Source organism: Rhyacophila brunnea, unplaced genomic scaffold (assembly GCF_057557595.1).
Source record: "Rhyacophila brunnea isolate RB1 unplaced genomic scaffold, BYU_Rbru_1.0 scaffold_5, whole genome shotgun sequence".
Classification (NCBI taxonomy): domain Eukaryota; kingdom Metazoa; phylum Arthropoda; class Insecta; order Trichoptera; family Rhyacophilidae; genus Rhyacophila; species Rhyacophila brunnea.
Genome location: NW_028233170.1, coordinates 20,311,416 through 20,338,223, shown reverse-complemented (window position 1 = coordinate 20,338,223; position 26,808 = coordinate 20,311,416). Strand labels below are relative to the sequence as shown.

Here is a 26,808-nt window from a genome sequence, read left to right as displayed (position 1 = left end):
TCTGTTCAACGGAGACGTCGTATTTTGACTTAGGTATAGAAGATAATTAATAATATATTTTTTAATCTCTAGTGTGTTTAATATTTATATTTATTCACACAATTACATATTTATTTTATAACAATAATCAATGGCACAACTAAATTAATTTTCTACTTAATATAATAAATTTATTAAATGCATTTCATGCCACCACTTCTGAACCAATTTATTGATTTATAAATTAACATACATACGTAAGAAAGTATACGAATTATTATATACGTAATAGTTGTATTAAATACAGAAAAGATAAAAGGTAAGTCTTTGGACGTCTGATAAGTATTGCAGAATGATAATGTTATGACTGGACGTCAAAGCATACTTTATATAGCGATTTCCATCCGTTTATTTCTTACTCATGAAATTACTCTACTGATTATTTATTTTTCTATGTGGGCCATACATCTGTTACGATGGTGTGTACAGATATTTAGGTATGGATACAAATATACGAAAATGAAAATTAATAATACTGTTAGTAATGAGTTCGTAGCAATACATGTTGAAGTGAGGTAACATCAGCTATAAACTCAATCTCCATCATGTGGAGGCCCATGTGCTTTGCTAAGGAGCGAAAGTATTAATTTACTTTACTAAACATAAATGGATCGGAACATAATTATCAGTGACGTCCCGTGGGGGTAGGCAGGTCATGCGTTGCATAAGGGCGACACATTATAAAGGGTGGCGAATAAAGGATCGAATAAAAATATTAAAACTTTTGAGAGCATCGTCGGTTTTTAATAAAGCAGACGATTCGGTCGCTTCATTAGAAAGTAACGACATCTTAGTTTAAAAAAATAGCCGAAGCATAAAAATCCAGAAAAATATATGTACAGTTATGTAATGTGTAATGTTAATTGTGGTTTATCAAACAGGCAACTTTATCATAAGGGTGTCTCCAAACCTTATATACAAGCAAATTCTTAGTAGATTATGTGTATATTAATTATAAGATTTTAGGTGTATTTGTCTGCTTGATAATAAAAAATAAACAATAACATAAGTAAGTAGCTACCTAACAAGTTTCCAGGTAATTTGAAACTGACTTGAATGGGGGCGGCATTCTAAATGTGCTTAAAGGCGGCACTTTGCCTAGGGACGTAACTGATAATAATTATTACCTTACATATTTTTGTCTACAATTTTGAATATTAACAATGATCAATTTATTTTATTATTATTTTAATCGATCAGTATCATCTTTGTTGAGTAGCTATTTAAAATAAGTATCCTAATTAATATCTTCTGCTATAATTTATTATATGTATTTCAATCTACGGATATTAATTTTATAATCATAAAAATACTTTTAAAATTAACGCCATTCGTGGATTTGATTTTTGCAATTACACGTGGCTCTGCAATATTCCTGACGCATCTGTCCCTGTTGAGTGCTTGTTCCACAAAGCCACCCTCGGCCGGCCTTCATGATTTCCTTGCAATTGTTCCACTGGTCAGCGTAAGGGCATGCGTTGGTACAAAGTTTTCCAAGTTTGCACGTTTTGGGGCACAGTGCGCATTGCTTTCCTCGTCGGTACGGCCGCCCCAGTTTGTGACCCCAGTTTCCACTGAATAATTAGATGTAAACGTATTATTTAGAAAGCATTATCCATTGTTTATAGATCAAGCGGTATATTCAAATAGTGGCTAATGAATGGCATGTTACTAAAAAAACAAATTACAAAAAGTAAATTGAATAATAAAAAATTCACGTTAAAATATAGATATAAATTTTATATTGTTTGTAATAATCCTTTATTTGAAATGATTACATACTGTTTCCCGAACACGTCGCTTTGGTCGACAAAATGTATAGCGCAGTATAGTAAGTTTATTATTATATTTTATTTTAGTGTTAGCAGACATTATTATGAATCTATCTGTTATCCATCTGCATTATCTCGATTAAAATGTATATTAATTAAATCTTTATTTCCATCATTCGAATAGGTAACTTGATATTACGTGGAACATTGATAAAAATGTGAATTATTTATTCGAGAGTCTAGCGAAATTTCCAAGAAGCTCGGAAAATTATTTACTAATTTTATGTCGAGTTAGAAGTTAACTGTAGTGCGACGATTCATTGCAGCGGAAGTGTATAATAAATACACTTTGAGGATTTTTCAAAGATGTCGCAATACTTTTTACAATACAATTGCGAACGAATGCAAATAATACAATACAAAATCCATTTTCATGATATATAATATATTATATAATATTATAATATATCACTATATATATTATTGTATATATACGTTTTAGTACCTAAGTTTTTCTAACTAACAGATGTCCTTACTATTATATTATTTTATTCAATTTAACGATCGCTATACGTGACTTCTAAAACAATAAAATCGATACTGATAAAACAGTCGTAGTTTTCAGTAAGCACAAGTCATATTTGTTATTCTGCTATCAACCATGGTAAAATATAAATATAATATAATGATTATAACAAAACGAAGAAATTGTTCCTTTGTCAAACAATCAAGTAGCTGCTATAGGTACCTACATATTATTTTGTATCATGAAAGCTTATCGAAAACATGACTATTTGGTGTTTGAAATTTGTAAACAACAATCTGTTGAAAGTCACAAAGAAGTCTAAATGCTTGTTTTTTAAAAGTAATAATATCATACCAGATTGTGAAATTATTTATGATGTACCAGAGGTATCTAGCAGAAAAATACCTTGCAATTTGAGACATTTTTTTGATATTTAACAGTTAAAAGTATTTTAATTGATAAATACATAATATTATTATCTATTCTAAAGTGTTCTTCGTATTTTTCCACCAGCTGCCTTTGGCAGGTGGAGTATTCACCATAAATTTTCAATAAAGATTTTCTTTTATGATGATTGATAATACCTATATGAAATTAAATAATTACTAATACATACGTACAATTATTACAATTATTATAATATTATATATAATATACATTATAATAATGTATATTATATCTACATATTACATTTTTTAATTTATAACAGTTGACAAAAGTGCAATATTTACCTACATACACTATGTATGAATAATGTAGGTATTATGTAGGTACACACTCTATTGGAATTAATCATTATCAATTAAACTTCTTGCTATAGTGAATATATTTACACAATTTTGTTGAAATTGCAAAAATATGAAACGTTAATTAATGGTACATAAGGTGCCTATAATATTAATTAATTTTATTACTAGTAACAACTTGTTTTCCATGCGCAATTAACTTTTGTCTAAACGTGTCATTATTGACAGTATTTTATATTTATTTATTGGAATAATGCTAATAGAAAATGTGGCAGCCAAAACAAACACTACCTTCTTCGTATCAAATAATGTAAAAAATATTTTAATTATAAGCAAATATTTTTTTGTATTTTGCGTCCTCGAATTTGTCAATCAACTCATAATTAAGTTCGTGATATTTTAATAATGAAATAAGAAGGATTCACTTATTTATTTTAAGAGGGCTACTATTATTTTCTACTGCCACATATTTAAGATAATAAATGACTAGGTATGGAAAATAGAGGCTTTTATTTCCCATTGAAATAATACGAATTGACTATAGGTACTAAATGAAATTGCATACTTACATGGGACAGTAATTGCAGACGTAGTTAAAGAAAGGTTTTCCTCTAGAGCCGCCGCTTGGACATTTCGTAAATCCACAACCAACTTCGTGAGTCGTAGCCCAAACCATCTGGGTGTAATGTCCCACAACCAATAACTGGTTGTCAGGAGAACCAAACGTAAAGTTGTGATACTCCAAAAACCATGATTTTATTGCAAAAAACCTGTAATCCGAAAACCAAAAAAATTTACACTTGTAAGTCTCAGCGCAGCTATTCTATACACACGAATGCTATTGGCGGCTATAGAAGGTAGTTTATCATATTTATGTATTGAGATATTATAATTGTTACAATAAGTCAGCCATCTAACTGTCAAAACTGTATATCTCGCTCTAAAAGTTAACACAGCCAAGAGATATGCTGTTAAAACATTTCATTTTTTTTACAGTTAAGACGGTTAATTTATTGAACAGTTGACCGCCTCAATACCTAAATATGATAAACTACACTCGATAGCCGCCGATAGCAGCATTGTGTATAGAATAGATGCGTAGGAATGGAAAATATAGTTTTAATTTATCTTGTTTTATCAGATCCTGCTATACTGTGGTCGATTTGTGGATTCGATCGACCTATCTTGATAATAACTTTTATAGACATACTATACGTCATATTATTATTGTTTAATACAACAATGTGCCAGAATGCCAATGACCATCAAATACTTTAATCTTGGAAAGTACCAACCGAATAAAAATATTCTATTTCATTTGAAAATTTGACATATTCATTCCATATTAAATTTGTCCAACTTTGCATTATTCTTCTTAAACAGTTTATTTAGATTTGCGACTCTATTATTGCTGAGAATAAAAGCGGTACTAATCCTATAGATTTTACTTTTACGCAATATCTTCATAATTAAAATAAAAACATTATTTTTATTTGCGCGAAAATGTTTAGTTTGAAGTGGATTATGATAGTATTTTTACTATCGGTTTACGTCATATGTATAATAATTTGTATATAAATGTGTAATCGGATACGCGATCATATGATGGCCTTTAAAACATTTGCACTTCATTTATAGTAGGTGAAAATATTCCCAACAAAATCCTTGTGTTAAATAAAATTGTCGATTTTTTTCAATACGAAAGAATAATGGCCATCTGTCAATATCTATTATGTTGCCTATTTGATACTGCAGTCATTGGTCAAAAAATTGGTTTAGTTTTTAATGGACACTGATTTTGATATTGGGAAATCAATAGCATACAATGACTGTTTGGACAACTAAGCATGTGAGAACTGTCTTCATATTCGATATGGACAATATATAAACTACTGACCTACAAGAGGAATAACAAACCTTTGAACAAAAATTTAATTAACATTTTCTTTCCTGTGTCAATAGTACCTACATAGTAAAAAGAAAATGTTAAAAAATATTATAAGTTGTGTTTGACTCATATAACAGCCGAGTGTCGTTCAACTGATCACAAGAGTCAGCGAAGCATAGAAATCCAAAGAGGTAAAATGATGTCGCTGTTTTATGTACTCTTGAGGTGTCCAGGGTACTGGAGGAGGTATTTTATATACGTATAGAAACTTAATAAACAATAGTTTCATAATTATTAGTTTATATAATATATAATGTGTACTTATATAATTATATTTTACACCTTTGTTCACTTATTTTATTTTAATCTTTTATTATTAGTATTATTTACCAATTTATTAATTCTCAACTATCTGTTTTAAATTCTACTATTAATAAATAAAACTAGTAAATGTACTTGTTTTAATCTAATTAAACACAGTTTTGTTGTATAAGTAAATAAACAACTTTAAATATTAGGTTGGTACCAACCTTTCAATGGAAATCTAAATATTAATAGGATAATATTAGAAGAGTTCTGTAAAGACTTTTTAGACATACATATCAGTAATCATTTAAAAAAAAATACTTTGGCAATTTTGAGACCATTCGTTTACCGAAATTGGATTGATCGTAAGCTTGCAAGAAATTTGGTAGATTTGAAAGGCATTGGAGGGTTCTAAAATTCATCCAAACATTTCTTTAAAATCCTAAAAATATAATTATTTCAATATTTACAAAAAATAATATGTTAAAGCGGTTTATCGATTAGGTAAAGAAAGCAAGGGCATATTTAAAGCTCTCATCTCCTCAGGGCACTCTCGCCTTTATTAATGCTTCAATAAATAAAATTCATACCTAACATGTTTTTGTAAGGCTTAAAGCGTAATTCCAGCTTTATATATTAATATAATAGATAGATATTATTCATCATTAAAGAGTAAATTGACATGTTCGTTCATAAACGGCGTATATAAGTAGGTCTACACAGATTTTTGAGAACATTATTGTTATGTTTAATCATTTAAAGCTTAATAAACGTTAAAATTATTAATTCATTCTAATTTTAGTGTAAAATGGTATTGGATCACTATTACACATGGCAGGTCAGCATCTTTGCTGTATTACAATACGTCTAATATCTCACTGGTGACAAAACAATTTTGTATATTATTAATTGAGCCAAATTTGTGATTGAGACAATGTAAATAAGCAACCGTGGAGCTACATCACAATTTTATAGTGCGCCTTACATTAATGAACATAGTATGCAAGTAGATTTTATTTGGATAGGATTTAACTACATTTTGATTGAAATAAAAGTTGTATTTTTATATTTATTTTCTCCAATGTGAAATAAACATACCTACTAATTTAAACGCATAATATCTTGTGAAAAACATGTATTCTAATGCTACTTTATATTATTCTACCACATTGTTGTACGATTGGTACATGTTTACTCCCGAAATCACTAATAATATTCGACCGTGTTTAGGAAAAAGGGCGTAACCCTCACAGAACAAATTTTACAGGAGTGGCAAAAAAACGTTTTTTGAGAGATTTTAGTTTAATATTTTTTAAAACAATAGACACAGACATTAGGTACATGATTATTGATGATTTGGTGTAATATATTTTCGATCTAATAATAATTAAAGAAGTTATTACAGAAAAATCATTAACATTGAGGATAAATGCTTTTTTCCATAAATTAAAAATTAATTAATCTCAATTAAAACCTGAATCTAGATCATAATTCGGCATTTTCGGCTTACTTCCTTTTTATAGAACGTGTATTTAGTTGTATACATTGTTAATATCTAATAAAAGCACTTTTCGAAAAATCGAGGGTTACGCCCTTTTTCCTAAACACAGTCGAATGTACCTACTCGTATACATTCAATTTCTCTTTAAATTATTGTTATTTTTCCTACTCGGTACTAACAATATTATTAGTTTTGAGTGCAATAAGATACGAATATAGTATGTGCAAGTGGTATTCGTAAATACGGTAGGTACAATACATATATGTATGCATAAACACTATAAACTGTATAAGTCACTAATTACACAGTATATGTGAAGTTGTACATATACCTATTCATTTTCAAAATTATTAAATATTTTTGACAATAAAGAAAGATTTAATTTAACTATTAAAACATATTGCATGATAATTATTCATCATTTCATCAAATAAAAGGATTGAAAATTTTATCATTCTGAGCTAAAGTCTAATTTATTTGGTTAAATGTATTTTTCCACTAAATCTTCATACTTTAATCATAAATTCAATATCCATAAAACTGTAATTAAGTTTTAAATATGTTTGGTATATTAAGAAAAATTTTGGCGAAATCAGAATACATCTAACTGTTGTCCATCATTTAAATAAGTGAACAAACAAGAGCAATCAACAAGAGGATTATGTAATATGCAACGTATTTTAGAGAGACCAAAGCTGCACACAGTTGTATTATAGATACATAATATAATATTATGTATAATTATTTATTTGACTATTACCATGGGACCTGATGGGTGGAGACGAAAATGTTCTGACCACAAGTTCCATACTCTTCGACGAACCTGCCCTCAGGAGGGTCGTGGACCAGCTTCTGGCAGCGATCAGCCCATGATTGAGCAGCCTTCGCGCAACCTTTGTGCCATTTCTGAAAAATATTACAACTCCAATATTTACAAATTATATCGGTATTATTATGCGGGAAACATATATTGACATATATAATATATATATTATCAAATCGTGAATTCAATATACAATTATCGGATATGTATTTAGTATTAAAAATTATCAATACAATATAAGCATTGCATGAATTACACACATGCCTAAATACTTAAATCGAATAATTCTACACTACAATCTAATCTAAAATCTAAAAAATATACGCAAAAGTATCGATATATTATAATTTATATGTGTCTCTGGTGTATCACGCTGGTGTATCGCGAATTCTTTTCGATAACTGTAGTCGGTGTAAATGTGTTATTATTTCATGCAAAAATTTTAATTTACCAATTTATAGCAAAATTCAAATAATTAATTAAAAAGTGTCTCGTTTAGGTAAAACACAGCTAAAAAACCACTGATTTATATAATCATAAACCAAGACTATCATCCGGGGCCAATTCACTGGTGTATGAAGGCTTCCATTAGCTTCTTCCACTGTTCAATCTCTCAATTTTTTCCTTAGAATTTGATCTCGATCTAGCGAGTCGTAAGTCGAGTTGTAAGGGGTACTGTAGTCGTTATGTGCGCCTTGGGCACCACTGTATGTCTGCATTTTCTCAATAGTTGTCCACTCACCGAGCTATATACACGGCGCATTGCTATTTCATCAGCTTGGCGACCTCTACCACATTGGGTACTCTATCACATGTAAATTTGTTTCTTTGCATTATGGTCAACATGCTCCATCCATGGAAGGTTACATGTCGCTTATATTAAGGGTCGCCATTTCAAGTAATTGTAGCATACATTGGTTGAACGCTTTATGTGTTAGGCACATTGAAGACTCATTTATAAAGATGCAATTCATGCAATACAAAGTGCGCTCCATGTCGGTTTGGTTGCCTAAGCAATCGCACATGCCTCCGTCAATGGACATTAAATTTATTATCTCATATAGCTGTAGTTATTAACTCAATCGATTTAAATATATTATAATATAATTATCTATTTATCAACTATTTTGAAAAAGTTGTATTTTTCCACTTCTTAAGAATGATTGATTTCATATTCTAACCTCACATTACGAGTAAAATAAATTATTATACCAAAACATACACCAATTTATTTAACACGAAAATAAATAGATAACATTTCTGTCTAGGTTTCATGCTGATAAGTGATAAGATAACATTTCAAGACAATAGAACAATGTCGATTTAATAAAACATTTATTGAATTACGTATTTTATTGCTATTTACATTAAAGTAATTGGTATAAAAAGTTACCGATGTATGAAACTAAATAATTCATAATTTTGTATCTAGTTACGCTCTATTAACGCACTTGATTCACATAATTGATCATCGAGTTTGGAGATGTCAGAATACAATATAATAATATGTAGTGTCTCGCAGTGATGGTTTTATGACGAAAACCAGGGGCGAATTGGCCATTACTGTAATGACAAAATAAAACGATAAAAGATATTCGGACGCACAAGGAAATGTGCATAATTTTCAATACACGCATGTATGTAAGTTTTTGATACACCGATAGAGATGCCCTTATCCGCAAAAAATATACTTTCAGCTTTGATTTACCGCATAGGTTGTAAACCGTTCCATACCTCACCAACACCTTATTAGCTGCATCCACCTAATGACAACATGACGACCAATGAATGGCCCCGATTACCACACGAAATTTAAAAAAACTTGTAGGCGTAAAATTTATGTGAATTTAGCTAAAAGTCTAACATATATTATGGTAAATCAATGATAAATACATTCTAACAACAAAAAAACAGTGACAGTTTTGTCTGTGTTAATTTTTATAGATAGGTATCTAACCATATAACTAATCACTAAGCATAACACAAAAAATATTTAGAAATATAGGTCAATGAGAAATGGGATCAGTCTCAAGAAATAAAAACTAGAGTTGAGATCGCAAGGAGTGAGTGATTTTCTCGTTAGCGACAGAGATCATAACATAGGTCTGAGACTGCGTATGGTTCGTTGTTATATACTCTCAATATTTTTCTATGATATGGAGGTATGTACGCTAAATCAAGAGATGTTATGGAGAGTTGAGACTTCCGAGTGTATATATATTCTATACGCACCATTAAAATCCATTGGACTGACCCGGTGACAAATAATGTTGACGTTCGTAATCAGACGGGAAAGGACCGAGAGGTTATACGTACGTAGTATCAAAACTAATACAAAGCATAGATAAGGACAAAATTAAAGCATTCCCCAATTTTGAACCCTCGTGATTGGTACGAGTGCATCCGGCAAAGGAGCGGCACTATAAGGAGACTATAATACAAAAATTAAAAATAATAATATATAATGACTATTCCGACTAAAATTGGTTACAATTATTGGGTTGTAAATTTTTTCAATTTTTTTTTTCATAATCAAAACAAAATAATAATAATGCTCTATTTTGGTCAATTCGCATGCAAAAAAGTCATCTACTCGGCACAGCGCCTCAAGCTAGCGGTGAGAGGAGAAATCGGGACCTTCTCCTCTTCGAAGAAGCAGAACAAGAGACTCTAAAGCTCCTCAAAAACAAATATTTACCCATGTCTTCCAAGTTGAACCATCTGAAGAAAATAATCTCACTACACGCTTTATCGTCTAGTCTTTAACTGATTATATTGGAAAAAATACCCTGCGTAAATAAAAATCAGTTTCCCCTGAGGTCTCAAGTGACTTAATCCAATACTGGGAATTAATATAATAATATTCTTGGTAATAATTAATTACTTACATTTGATGGATGACGTGGTAAATAATTTAGGGCACTAGGCGTGTTTGTGACATATATTTATCTTTTATCGACAGTCGTTCAGGTCCATTTATTCCTTCAAAACTTTGGCTTGGTACCTACATAATATATTAAGTATATAAATATATATTATTATCATTACTATGTTTTATACTGTTTCTCTTGGTCTCTAACCTAAATAAAATTGAATAACTGATTGGGCCGCTTTGAATACTAACCCGACCCTGTTATCACGATCTCTTGTAATGAGGTAACCCAGTTCTTGATTAATATAAAATTTTATGGAAGTGCGAATGTGGATTTTATTCGTAAACACTGACAACGTATTTAATGTGCCCATGATTTATTCGAAGAGTGTGGCAAAAATTAACAACATCAAACGGCGCCATACTGCTTACTCGGTGCTATTTTATGTACCTACAATCAAATTGGCTCGTATGAAGAAAAGCAGAAATTTTCTAGTACGAACGCAGTGTAGAAAATGGTCTGGCTTATTTTATTATCGACTGAGAATATTATGTTTTATGGTAAAAATATATTTATCATGAATGCAAACAAAAATGCAAACTGTGTCTCTAGAACAGGGTCTCTCAAATAGAATTCTACGGAGGTCGCTGGTTTTTTTGATTTAGACAAAGAGATAGAAGAAGACTATTTTTATTCATACATAATGGCTGCCCATATAATTATATTTTTTTATTAAAAAAATGGAGCATTGATTACAATCATAATAATTCTAAATTAGATGTGAGATATGAGTACCTATTCTAATCAACTTTCGACCCTGCTTTCGCATTCAAAAATCATGACGAGGTTAAAACCTCGTTGAATGTTTGAAATGTAACAAGAGATTTAGTTGAATCACAGACAGACAATTCGTGGTTATCAAAAATTGCATATTATCTTACCGACTTATTCACAAAATTAATGAAGTATGTTTATTACTCCAATAAAAACATAATAGGTATAAGATATTTTCATGGTTGCAAGCTGTTGATGTTGTAATTTGCAAATTTGGACCTCAGCTGCAAAGACAATGAATACTTTTCCAAGCTACCAAGAATCCAGCTCTTCTAAGGCGAGTTGAACTTTAAAAAAATGGAAACAAGATAAAAATAATTCGCCTGCGGCTAATTGTTTATGGGCTATGCAAAAATATTTAAGGTATGTTTTATAATATATAATGGGTTACGCGACGGAAATTAATTGAGAAACAACTTTGCTCAAACTAGAGGCAAATATTAAGAGTTTCATGTATGGACATCGAGACGACTGTGGTATTATCTGTGCCACTATATTAATCTTTTGCTACTTTTCCTGCAACTATTATTTATAAAAATATTCACGTACGGCGGTATCATATTATATAAAAATGTACATGTACTATATAAAGTATCAGTGGGTAGTCGGAGTATAAAGTAATAATATCTACTTATGATAAATATACATCTAATAAAAATTAAGTTTCTCATTCTGTATATTAACACACCAACTTAAATTAACACATTAAAATATTGTAAAAATAACATTGTTCATTTAGTAAAATAAATTCCCAGGCACTGAAAACTCTAAAATGTTGGTGAACTCTAAATGATTTTCAAAATTTTCCGTTTCGCGACACCCTTTTAGTCTAAATATTGTTGTGATGCCTTTAAAAATACCAGTTAGTGGGATGGGTAAGTTTTTTGTTACTCGTGTAGTTTCTCAAATCTTGAAATCAATCCACCCTCAAGTAGACTCAAAATGTCACCCCATATTGTCTTTAGTCTTGAATATTATGAAAACTAAAGTCATCACCCACTACTACTACTACCACCTACCTACTAACATTATTTCGTTATTTTAAAATGTATTGATTGATGCAAATGATTTTTTTTAATTATGATATACTGAGGTTACTTTACCCCAGTGAAGGTAACTTTGCTCCACAATAAGGAATGTTTGTCACGTCACGAATGGAACGTCACCTGCCAATGTGATCCTGAATTTTATACTAACTGAACAGTATTAATTCACTCTGCCGGAACTAATTAGCACCAATGTACTTTAATTAGCCTGAAATGTCGATGTTGTGGTGAAAGTAAAATATATCTTGTATAACATGCATATTAATGTTCAGCATTCATAGAAATCTGTAAAACTTTACTACTTACTATAGAATTAGTATATTATAAAATATAAAGTATTATAATATTGTATGGAATAAAGTAACCCCTGTTAAGGGATTACTTTACCCTAATATATCTACCTGCAAGTAGGTATTATTTTTTTTTCAAATAAAGAGTGATTGACGTCAATAAATGTTTGAAATAGTTTGTACCTATGAACTTTAATGTAGGTAATACAATAAAAATACAGTTTATTTTTATGACAACGCAAACATGGACCCCTCCAAACCAGCCTACACACTCGGTCTTAATCGAGCGTACGGAGACTTAACAGAAATAAATGATATTCATACTATATATATATAAGATATAAGATACAAAAAACAAAGCTAAAACAATACAGACAAACAAAACTATGTGAGATCTTCACGTCCGCAATAAAACACCGCAATTTTTGAATGCAATATAATAAGCTTTTATTTGTCGCGACTGAGTCGAGGACGATGGGCATAACAGCTGGTTGGAGCGACTTAAGCATCTCTTCCCTCAATGACAATTTGCATTTAGTAGAAAAAATTGGAGAGAAAATTGGAGTAAAGTAACCTCGGCTTACTCGGTACATGTATATAGATCGCTAACGTGGAAGTCTTTGTGACACCATGGAATCTACTCTAAAAAGTTGTATTTTTATTCTTTAATTTTCCGCTCCCATGCACCGCATGATCTCCTAGCCACACAGAATGTCACTGAAGCAACCCTCGTTTCATTCAAATCTTGAATCCACGTGAACGTTTCCATATTATCTTCCTGAAAGTGTTTTTTAACCCAGTTGCTAAGAGTTCTTCTAACAAGACAAGTGTTCTTCAAAAATAATTTTATGTTGTGAGAAGAAGCATTCTCAGTCACAAACAGATGCAACAATGGGGTCTATAGTGGCGATCGTGCAACAAAACGATGTATTAAGATTTTCTGGAGTAAATGTTTTTTCAAACAGTTTGCGGCGTCCTTGCATTCACGGTGCACAGTTCGAATACAGTGGGTATAACAGACTACCTAATGCATAATGTTTATTTAGTTAGTATATAAATATACATATAAATATTAATTTTTGCCAGCTGCATAACTGACCATAGATTATAGAGCTAAAAAAATGAAAACAAGGTTATTAATACAACCACTTTTATGGAATAATACAAAACTATCATCACTTCGATGTCACATTAGTAGTAATTGTTATTCATATTAAATGTCCCCACGAATCACTCAAGTACAACAATAATCTTTTCATACGCAATGAGCTAGAAAATAATTTTAATAAGCCACGTGTATTAAATTATTTATTTATTCAGAAAATATGCGTATCTCGTACATCCCGGTACATGGACATGTATGTAATATAAATACAATTTTAACGAATTATTTTAAGTTATTCATATTCAAGGCTGTCCAAGATAGTTGATACTTAGCACAAATCGGATAGGTCATTGGTAGTGACTTTAAAAAATATATTTATTTAAATATAAACTACTTACTTCCATTAGATTATTGTACGGTGTGGCTAAAAATATAGCATATCGACAACATATTATATGCACTGAAATATAGTATTGGACACTCCGCGTGCCTCTGTCATCAAACTAATAAAATTACATTAAGGTGAATGTGCCGCCTACTAGAGACACATAACGGAAAAATACAAAGCTTGCTATTTGAGACATTTTTAGATAATTTACATTTTACAGTGTTTTAATTAAAAATATGTAAGTATCTAAAAACATTAAAAATAAAAAGATTTTTTATTTTAAGTCAAAGATATACCCACTGACAACTTAAAAAAAATGTTATAAAATGTGAAATCGTTAAGGATCCTATCTTAAACATACTACTTTCTGGTCATGTTTATTATTAAAATTTAGTTTATTAGGTTTTCTCTAATTTATCGAAAATATTTTTGACTAATTAATTTATTATTTTTATTTAATTATTTTAAAAATCATCAGTTTTATTAAATAAATTGAAATGTGTATAACTTGAAATCATTTTTATTAACCAGTTAGTATATTGTTGACTGGCACCACTAAAAAAGCTGTGTAGACACATCTCTCGCGCCACTTCTCTAAGCTTAGCGAAATCATGTAACACATCTTTTAACACGATTATTTTATCAGAATACATACATACAATTATTGGATAAAGCTTATTTAGCTAAGCTCATACTTTTTGAGAAAACAAAAAACTTACCATTGCCAGCATATTCGCTGCAGGAGGTTGTACTTTGGTCCTGAAAAAGTTGTGATACAGAACAATTTTCTTCATCACTTTTGCGTTCCTTGGTATGAGAGCTTTATTTGGTATCTTGTCTCCGTAAACTCGAGGTTCTGTTCAAAAGAAGGTAAAAAAAAAACATAAAAATCCAAAATCCACATGCGTTATTGATGCTCATGACATCTACTATTAATAAAATTATTATAATGAAACAAACCGCTTTATATAATTATGATTATAAACATTTTAAATTTGAGTCAGTATTGCCAACATCATTACTATTTTATTTTATAATATATTTGAATGGTCTGTACGCCAGACCAAAGTGGTGCGTGATGGTCGAAAATTGAGAAGAATTTTGGGTATCTTTACGAGCTTATCCTAAATGATCTATAGTCTTTGTAGTCAAGATATAATGTCATTTTGATACCTTGTCTTTTCTCATCTTATAAATTAACATTTATTGAACAGATTAAATATATTAATACTATAGGTATTTAAAGAGTATTCTTGCAGAGGTCATCGTGTTAAAATTGTAAATAAAACCATATTTGGTACATTATAATATTATGTCCGTGGTAACAGCACTTTTCAAATTATTATTTTGATTACACATGCATTATAATTATCTACAATTTCATTTTTATTTATTTTCACATTATTTACATATAATATACAGAGAGAGAGAGAGAGAGAGAGAAAGATATCATGAGAAATTGCAAGATTTTAGGTTTTATAATTATTTGCCATGATATATTATGTATTCTATGACAGTTTAATATATTGTTATGTGGATGTCCTTTCTTTCCCAATATTATATCCGTTTCGTAAAATATTCCCAATATTCATTATGTTCAACCATCACACAGCACCTTGGCCCGTGGTGTACTTTTGGTTCTAAGTAATGTGTAAAATTGGTGGCTTTACAAGAATGATAAAAATAATATGAGTAATTATGGCGGATTCAATATTATACTACAGTTTAATAATAAATAGGTAGGTACTATTATTTTTTTTATAATTTTACGTAAAATGTATCTGTGAAAAAACTATACAACACTGATCCAAGTAATAAGTATACACTTAAACAATTTGTGCTGCAGATATTAATATATTTTTTTTAAGTTATGTAGGGATTTACTGTCTTATAAATAAAAATATAGTAAAATTAATATTTTTATATAATAGTTTCCATCTATTACGGATTTATAATATAATGATAAAAGTATTCAATTCAATTCGTAGAAGAGGTTGATCGTTTATATATTTCCAGACCTCGTTAGACGTAGATAATGTATACAATCAAATAATTATTAATAGGTACCTATGAAACTTACTCCGGTCGTATCTCCAATTTTTCTGAATGCTGTATGTTGAGATGATGGCAGACATCAGGATCAAGACGAGGAGCGGTGAAAACTTTGCCATTGTGTTATATTCGGAGATTACTAAAACATTAAAAAAATATCAGTTAACACTGTGTCATTGTAGTTGAAGGGTAACATTTCGAAAAATACTTTGTCTAAAATGGAAAGTTTTCGTGTGGAAACCGACAGTGTGTTGGGACCTATGACCTCACTTATAATTTGTTAGGATCGAAAAACCCTAAGTCTCTTTAATTTGATGTCAAAATATTATGTCTGGGTCCTTCAAAACGTAAATAAGTACATTAAAAATGTACTATGTACCACATTTTGAAATTATTTAATTTTTAATGTGAAATATGAAGGTACCTATCTGTTTCTTTTTAAGTTTATTTTTTCAAGGAAATTTACGAAAAATATGCAATATCAAAAACAGCATTATTGTGACAGTACAATTTTGGAATTTTCATGTTGAAAATATAGAACTTAAGCTAATTTGAAAACCTAAAACATAAATTGTTGAATACCACAAAAAATAAATTTTGTATAAAAGTACTGAACTACTACTAACTTGATGATCTGACGATTGATGATGAAATGATTTTCTTATTTTTTTGATTATATAATAGGTATATAAGATTATATAATATAAGATAATATAATATAAGATTATATAATACGTATATAATAGGTATTTCTATGATCATATAATAGGTATATAAGAAAAAAAAAACCATCAGGACCTAGTCACTATTGGTGTTGCCACATGGGTTAATAATATAGAAATGCGAAAGCCAGTTTCGATGTATTACTTAATGACGATCAGATCATAAAACGCAATAAATACAAAACAAACTGAGTGTCCTAAAATATTGCCAATATTGAATGCGCGTTTGGTTTACGTAACAAACTCTAATGCATGTTATGATACAGACGTGACTGTTGAAAATAGCATATTTTTAATACGTGCTTAAGTTTATTCCATATTTCTCTAAATTAGTTTCAACATCGTCACGCTAAAGGCAATCCACTTCCGTTATTTTTATGTTCTCTGGTGCTGACAGTAGTACGTACCTACCTACATAGTAGCCAATATTCAATAGGAACCGCTTATTATTTTGTAGGTAAATAAAATAAATAATACGTCATGGCTTATATGAAAATATGTTGCAGTGGCGAAGGGTGGAGTGGGGTGTTAAGATCCGACATAAATAGTGCACACTAAACTAAACTTTAAAACAAGTCATACATATTTGTTTTTATTGAACTAAGAATACAGTTTGCAGATAGTGTTGGCTAGTTTTATAAATACGATTAAACCCTGCATAACCAAACCATAATAGATAATAGGCAAAAATATTTGTCTATTTATAAAATATCTAAAACTATGCCATTAAACGTTAGATAATTTTTGATATTTAATTGATAGAATAATTATTTTTATCTATTGTGGTTTGGGTTAGGCAGGGCTTAATAAATTTAAAAAAATTGACTAACGCCACCGCAAATAAATAAGTATGACGGAAAAGTATGCACTATTTTACTGAACCGGCTAAACTATTATGGTTTAGTTTAGGCAGGGTTTAATTGATTTTTTTTTAACTTATCAACACCATCTGCGAAAACGAATTAGTATCACTGACAAAGTTTAGTGTGCACTATTTATGTCGAATCTTAACACCCTACCACACCATATTTACACTACATATTATATATAGTAAGTATATCAATATCATAATCATACATATTGTATGTATTGAAATTAAATTTCGAAATGCCACTAAACTTTTATTAGTACTCCCACCAATTTTAAAACCAGGGTGAGTGTTCAATAAAATAGTTATCCAGGCAGTTTTTTCCGTAATCAATAAATTGTCCACATGACGTGTAAATGATGCATTCACCATTTTATATGAATCACCAATGAACCGAAAAATAAATTGATTTTTGCAATGTATATCCTTTTATTTCTTAAATAGTTTTCATTAACTTTAATCAAACTCAACTCGTAGAAAGTTGGCTGCATTAAAAAATCTATTATTAATCAAATAAAATGTTTTGATGGGTAAATCAAGAAAAAAAACTAACATTTCTCCGTGACTCACGTCATAATAAATTTCAGTATTCATGTGTAGTTTTACCTACATTAGAATGTATTTGGGGCAGTGAGTCCAATAATCATACTTTTAGACATATTAGTTCGATCAACGTTTCATTATAATACCAGTTCTTTTAGAAAAACATGCCCAGACTCTAAAAGAAATGTTGTTTCATGATATACCCACATAACACTACAAACTAAAATAACGGTTTTACTAAACTAGATTTTCAACACACCATGCACTATCTGATTAATAAATTAACTCTGTATATCGTCATACAACATATTACTTTTTTGATGACAACAAACATACCTAATATGGATGTTTTAATATTTAATTCGCTCTCCAACACGTTTGCAAGTCATAGTAACAAATTGGTTAGTAAGAATACTTTTTAACCTATTCATAATCCGTAGTTATTTATAAGAAATGTATTATTATTTTTTTGAGCGAATATCTAATTTAAAATTATAATAAATTTATTTTCAAACACGTGGAAAAAATATGCCAATTCCGAAAAAATTAATCAACATTGCTGACAATCATTCATTTACTATCAGGTACGGAGCGCTCTCCACAAAATTCATTTACTGTTTGACAGCAGCCCTGTTTTACCTTTATGTATATGCACATATTTTTTAAGTTGTTTCGCCAAAGCACAACATACTCGCCTCGTTTCACGAATAAGTTTTTTTTTTAAATTTTGCAAAATAAAGCAATTATGAACGCTGTGGCGCCCCCACTCATTCGGCGCCCTGGGCGGCTCGATCGTAAGTGCCTAAAAGCGGCTCTGATTGTTATTTATTACTATAAAAGGTTGTCATTTTAATTAATTCAATGGCAATTCTATTGTAGTTTGTATTGCAGTGTCGGTGAACAGCTTCAATGCCCTGGATATATAATTAACAAACATAAATGTTAAACATCTTCATTGGATGTGATTAACCTTAAAAGTTTAATTTTAATAAAAGGAATATAATAATAATAATAAACCTATTATTCATGTATATATTATATCACAATATAAAGCCACCCAATAATGAAAAGCACTAAGTAGTTAACAAGTTACCCGCTACAATAAAATTAGGATTTCCAACTATGTTTGAAATAAATACGGGACATATTATAACATGTGGTTCGAAAAAATAATTTAAATACGTATTTATCTACCTATATAATTATAATTCTATAACATTCTTCACTCAAAAACAAATGGACCTACCCGTGTATCCGATAAAACTTATTTTTTTACTAAATTTATTTATAATACTTATACAATAAAATTGGTCCAGTTTAATATTGAATAAAAATGGAATTAGTAGGTAGGTACTGTAAAATTGCGTTTTATTTAAATTAATAATACAATCCATTTCCATCATAAATTTACAGTTAACACCATGAAAGAAAATAGGTAACAAATTATTACAGTTTTAACACGTAACATTACAATGATGACTTATTCAAAAAATAATTTGTATTCAAGTATAAGTACATAACAAAACAACAGTATAAAAATATATATTCGTTATAGACTTGTCTTATCTATTCTAGAAAATAATTTTAATGAGTATGTATAATGATATTGGTAGATGGCTTTCTTTAAAATTCCGGCGCATTTTGTGTACCAGATGCTGATATCGGGATCCTGGATCCAGGACAGTTAGCAACGCTATCGACAATAATGCGTGAAGCTTAAATGCTGGAATTGACCATGGCACATCAATAATATAAACGTTAAAGTTTTACACATATTGTATGTTAACCATCATCGTCATTATTGTCGTATCCTTACTGCCTGGGTGTCACTGGCTTCCGCACACAAGCTTATCCAGTCTCCCTACTGTATGCATTGTTGTTTTAATCATTATAGTCAATATGTATAAATCAATAAGTACATTTTTTTTAAATGGAGCTAGTAATGACGAATTTAAAAATCCATGCATGATTCGCATAAAACGTAAAACTTAAATCATTAATTTTAAGTGAGCGCCTAACTGACAAACTTGTTCTGAGAAATTTCAATCATCAGTGCAACGTGTGTTTACAGTTAATTTCGTCAAAAAATGTAACAGGTCAAAATAAAAATTAAAATAACATGCCACTGATGAAGAAGTGACTTGGTGTCATCGACCCTTCGAAATTGATTATACAGCAGGCACCCTATATTTACGACCCAATCTGTACTTATGCAGTATTTTTTGGGGAAATTTGATATGCATTTAACATTTTTGCACGAGCAATATTATTTTAATGTAACTTAGTAATACTGATTGGCAATATTTTGCACTCAGTGAAATGTTCTCCAATTACGATGTCATATTTTATATTAAATTGCATTGTTTGATATTTATTTATTTTAAATATGTTAGTCATTCTAACATAGTACCTGGACTGTTGACCGTTTGGCTTTGTCACGAGCAGACAGATGCACAAGCGTATTGAATAAATTATTACCCACCTACTTACTCATTTCGACAATGGTTTTGAAATTTGTTTATTTCACGGCGCTCTTAATGCATATTTTTATTGATGGCTCCCTAAAAATATTAATTAGGGTGAGCTGCTGTACACGACACAGTTTATCAAATCATTGAATAAAACTAGGCAAAGCTACCCTGATTTCCGTTCCATGTTGAGTTTTGTGAGATACCTATTTGGTATTTATTGAAAACCCATCTTTCTAGAGTAATTCGTCCCAAAACGAATCGCCATTCGTTGATCTTTAGCACCCATCGAATGATATTCATCATCTTGGAAAAGTTAGTCTGCTCCATATTGAAAACAAAAGTTTTTTTGTGTATCTACTGTGAATTTTCAATAAACCTAAAGCTGGCTACTCATTAGCGAGCCGTTAACCGTTCATGATACTGTAAATATCATCTCTAAATGTGAAATAATTATTAGGCGTCCATATTGGTTACTGTATCTACAACGATCATAGTTACGGGTCGCTAATGAGCCTCCTATAATGATATTATTCTGTGGTAACCTTACTTTTCATATACCATAGTATTTGATTGCTATATTTATCCACTGGATATAAAACAAGGTTTCTGTTGATATTGTATTTAGTTGAGTCATTGATGGTTATGATATTTCAATAACGGTTTCTGTTACGTCATGATTATTAGTTCATTTTTTCAAGATGTTTGCAAATATGTATGTTTCTGAGGTATTTACAAATTTTGTATGAGAAAAATCGTCGCTAGGTAGGTACTGATACAATATAATTAATACAATATAATGTCAAAAGAAATTAAATTTTGTCAACCCACCGCACCCCAGGTTTACTTGATAGTAATAATAACCAGAGGCGATTTCATTTAACGCATGTAACGCAATCGATTCGCCGGAAGATTTAAAATGGAGCCTCTTAGCAGTTCAACCCTGCCGTACAATAAATTAATAAATTATAACAAAACCATTAAAAATAATATGACGTGTGTTTCTCACGAAAATTGAATATAAAATATTACGCAAAGTACAACAAATTTTCTGCCAATAACATCAAAGGAGCCCATAACATAAACACTAAAAAAAACATTAATATTAATATGTGCCACCATAGTCATCGAAAATAATGATTATTTTTAGTTAAAAGTGGCGATTAGTGGTTTTTATTTATTTTTTATCGTCGGGGGGCTAAAACCCCACTGAGTTGACGATGTCATTAATAGTATTATAATATAAACTGAGTAAATAAACTCAATAAATCTATATTTATTGTACTTAAAGTTTACATGAAACGCGTGTTATATCAAATGAAAATAATTCAAATGCGGGTTTAATATAAAGTGACATAATGTTTACTTGACATTTTTGCGTGTTGGTATCTTAATTTAATTATGCAAACTGTTTGAAATTAAAATATTTTCAATCAACCACACATAAAATTGGTTCGTTGCTCATAATATTTACATATCTATACAAATGTGGCCTACTGGTCTAGTTAGTCAGTCACAGATTTCAACTATAAGTTAAAGCAACTAGTGGCAATTAATAGCTTTAAATTTTATAACATAATACATATTATTATGTTGTTAACTGAATGAATACAAATTTTATGGTATGCCTATTTTATAATTACTAATAATAAGAGCTTTAAATAATTTATCACGTAGACCACATTAAAAATAGTATCTAAACACTCAGTCTATTTAATAGATTTTTTTAAATACGTAAAACTAGATACATTACTTACGTACCAGTGTATGTCGACATAATTATCTAAATGTCGCATAAAACTATGTATTGCACGCATTCATAAGACGTGTTGTAATTACATTTTATGACCACAATGTAATGATTATTTTTAATTTAAATATACAGTAAGTCCTCGACTTACGCGAATTCGACTTACATCAATTTGTACTTACGCGATTTTTTTAAATATGCTTTTATTGCTGCAGTTTGTGTCTCTGCGCTTGTATTTACATATTATAATATTATGTTATAACATAACATCTGGGTCTATTCTGTATTTATCGACCGCTAAAGTGATAAATGTTATCAAACTTAGGGTAGGTTTGTATCATAGAATTAGCACTTATTGTAACAATAATTACAATACGTTGATTGTAATTGTTGCAATAAGCGCTACATTTTAACAGAACCTCTCTTGCTCCTGTTAAAATATAGCACTTATTGCAACAATTACAATACGTTGGTTGTAATTGTTGCAATAAGTACTAATACTTTTATACAAACCTATCCTAAGTTTGATAATATCTATCACTTTAGCGGTCGATAAGTGTAGAATAGACCTAATGATCATGTAAAAAAATAGTAGTAATGCAATCTACGATAATTACCAAGAAAAGAGGAATATTAATGGAAGAAATGGAAATATTGGTTATATGGATGGAAGATATACAGCAACAACAAATTCCAATAAGCCTTATACTCATACAAGACAAAACGTGTAAAAATGATGATAGTGTTGATACTAATAATATTATAATGATACTATTATAATATTTGGGTAGGCACTTCTATATTTCTATATTTACTATCTACATGGTATAATAATATATAGGTACTTAGCTATTTTGTGATTAAATTATTTTATATACTTATTTTAAAAAAATAATGTGTTATTGAATACTAATAAAATATTGAATATTAATAATATATCGTCTCAGTTCGTTAATAAAGGTGTAATCTGACAAATCTTATCAGAAACATATGTTATTAATTAAAATAAAACAGAGTATGTAATCAACGGCGATTTTTAAAATACAAATGACGCAATCGATTCGTCAGAATATTTTAAAGGGGCCTCGAAACGGTCCAAACCTGTCATATAGTAAATAATTATAGCGAACTCTTTAAAAATGCGTATTTTTTTCAAATTATGTATAAAATATTACTCAAAGCATAACAAAACCCATGGAGATAACATTAAAGAGGTCCATCACAAATCCACTCAAATATACGCGTACCAACATAACATACTTACACATTAAAAAAAAAGACACTAATATTATTATGACGTGTCACCACTGTCACCCGCAATAATTATGATTTTTAATTAAATGGTGTAATTTATGGTTTTCATTTATTTTTTATAGTGGGGGGGGTCAAAATCAGTCGGTTCGTTAGGACTTACACATCCCTAAACTCGCCACTGACAATAATATTATATAACACTCATTCCACATAATTTATTATTAATTCGGTTAAGAATGTCATGTAAAAGCGGACAGAAACCTGTCCTGATCGTTGTTAAATTATGTTTAATAGTAAGTAGGTATTTCAGTATATTTATGATAATTATTTCGTCGCCGTCTCTTTGATCTTTTCAGTCAGATACTGAAAGGGTGGACTTATTAAACCCATAGTAATATCGAAAGGTCCAGCGCTTATGTTAATTATTAATACTCATAATACTCGTAGATTAGAATTTGTGTTATAATTGCATTTATTATTAATTAATTGTAAATTTTAAATTGAAAAAAAAATGTATGTAGGTACTTATTAAAATGTAGGTAAACTAAGTTAGTTAAACACTTCATAAAATGTATGCTAACCTTTCGATATACGGGTACTTTTACAAATAAAATAATATTGGTATTATAATACGCGCGAATAACTGTTAACTAATGAGTAATATAAATTAACATCTTCTGTAAAAATTCAAACGTAAACTTACCGGTATTTAAATATGATAATCTTCAAATCGGCTTCATCAGGTGTCACATTAAAGCTAGCTGTAAGTACACTATTTCACCACGAAAATGTATTCACTTATATATTATATTATATTTCACTACGATTATTAAATATATTAGTTGTAAATTATTTTAAGCAACCTCATTTTTTCGATGTTTCAAGTTTGGCGGCTTTATCAGCTCTCCATGCCGTCTCTCGGTTCGGCTTTACGTCGACTCAGGCGTGGGGCGACACCCGTTTTGCTACTGAGAAACATATTCCCAGACGTTGATATTTTGCATCAATTTTGGCGAAATAAAAATGTCTTTGCACTGAAATATTATGCGAAAACAGGATCCAGAAAAAGTGAAAAGGTTATGATAATACTACAATCAAAATATAATATATACATCAGAGTTATGTGTGCATATGATTTAGGTTCTTAACCTAGCGAGCAATAATTGGGTCGATTGGCATATTGAGTGGGTCGCGAAATACTTTTTATAATAACAATTTAGTTTGTTACGTTACAAAAATAGTTATTTAAATCATTTGAACTATTGCACATCATCGAAACCCACAGAGGTACTGTATTATTTATGTCAGTGGTTCTCAACCTTTTCGAAGTCACGGTGCACTTTTGATCATAAGAAAAAATTGCGGTGCACCAAAATCAAACGGTCAGGAAACAAGGAAAAATATAACTTAACTTTTATTACAAATTAGACAGATTACATAACAGTCAAAGAAAAAATATTAAAGAAAAGATACCTAGGTATATAAATATATGGAAAAACTGTAACTAAAATATATCCTTAACAAAATGAAATGTATTTGATGTGAAAATCAAATTAACGTAAAACCTGAGATTGTCGGATTTTGCAGATTTCAGAAATATTTGTTACCTATAGCTACCGTCAATTCGCCTAAATTCGTGAGTTTTTCTCAATTTTATTTTTTATATTAGTTATTGTTGAGAAACCAAGCTCACAAAAATATGACGTTGAAAACTGTTACAAGATAAAAAGTGCCCTCACGTAGAGAACTGAATATTCGTCTTGGACAGAAATCAAAAATTTCTCCATAGTTATTTCAGAAAATTTAATTTTTTGAGTACGATCCGTTAACAAGGTGACTAATAATTTATTATTCTTCTTCTTGGTACGAAAAGTCACAATTACATTTCATCGGCTTTCATAATTTTGCGAAGGACTTTTTGGTTTTCACTATTTCGCAGAATTTTCTGCTTTTATCATTTTTTCGCGGTGCACATGCAACAAGTTAATGGTGCACCAGTGCACCGGTTAAGAAGCACTAATTTACAGTGACGTCCCTAGACAAAATGCCGCCCCTGGACAGCGCCAAAATGCCACCACATTTTTGTATACAACATTTTTCATCATCCGCGAACGTGTCGTTTCTGGTCACCAAGGACGTTGAAGGACAACGGAAGTAAACTAGACATCGCGAACACGACAAAAAAAATACAGCCCTGTTAAACCTTTTATGTTAATTAATACATTTTGTTTCCAACAAGTGAGCTAAATTTTGAATGGAAAGATATTTTCGTTTTTACCAAGTTTAAGTAGGTAGCTATTTCTATATATACCAAATGATTATCCTCGATTTGCCGCCCTTCGAGTAACTGCCGCTCTCAAGCGACGCTCAATCTGCCTACCCCCACGGGACGTCACTGCTAATTTATGTAAGTATCGCTATTTTTGGCAAGCTCCTTTTATTTCTGGAATTCTGCCATCTCCATATGGTTATCAATCCTAAATTGTTTACCAAACATCAGTACAGTGTAAATGGTACAGTGTTCCCAGATTGCGGGAAATTTGAAGAGTAGAAAGCGAAAATAGTGAAATGCATATTGTTTCACCCTAAATAATAATGACCAAATAACGAGGAGAACGATCCTTCTCATGATTGTGATTTAAAAAAATGTTTCTTAAAAAAGTACATGCCACACATATGTAGGTATATGATCACTAATCCAGTGCTCGAAATGGAAAATTTCACGAACAGGAACGCTGTATAATTTTCCGAAACTAAGTACTTATGCTAATCCTTTCTTTACGTACGTACGTACTTTTGATATAAAAATGCAACAATAAACTTTAAACTTCTTACGTAGATCTATATTGGGCAGGTTGGTAAGGATTGTCAGCGCCGCAGGCGAAATAATCTTGTTTTAACAAAGTATACCGTCAAAAATTGTATTATTCTTACTTTATCTACCACTATAACCAGTGCATGACACCTTTACCACCACTCGTCACTGATTATAACTTATATTACTGTCTCATTTG

At 30.2% G+C, this 26,808-nt stretch overlaps 1 protein-coding gene across 1 annotated transcript; it reads right to left on the bottom strand.

The window, feature by feature from the left end:
• Nucleotides 1-66: 66 nt before the first annotated feature.
• On the bottom strand, nt 67-24,764 carry LOC147066134 (cysteine-rich secretory protein 3-like). Its single transcript, XM_085955329.1, has 6 exons — nt 24,498-24,764; nt 16,218-16,328; nt 14,857-14,993; nt 7,539-7,684; nt 3,653-3,853; nt 67-1,613 (listed from the first exon to the last, which is right to left on the bottom strand). The coding sequence occupies exons 2-6, from the start codon at nt 16,306-16,308 to the stop codon at nt 1,361-1,363; spliced, it is 828 nt and encodes a 275-aa protein (XP_085811455.1). The 5' UTR covers nt 16,309-16,328; nt 24,498-24,764; the 3' UTR covers nt 67-1,360.
• Between the last annotated feature and the right edge of the window lie 2,044 nt (nt 24,765-26,808).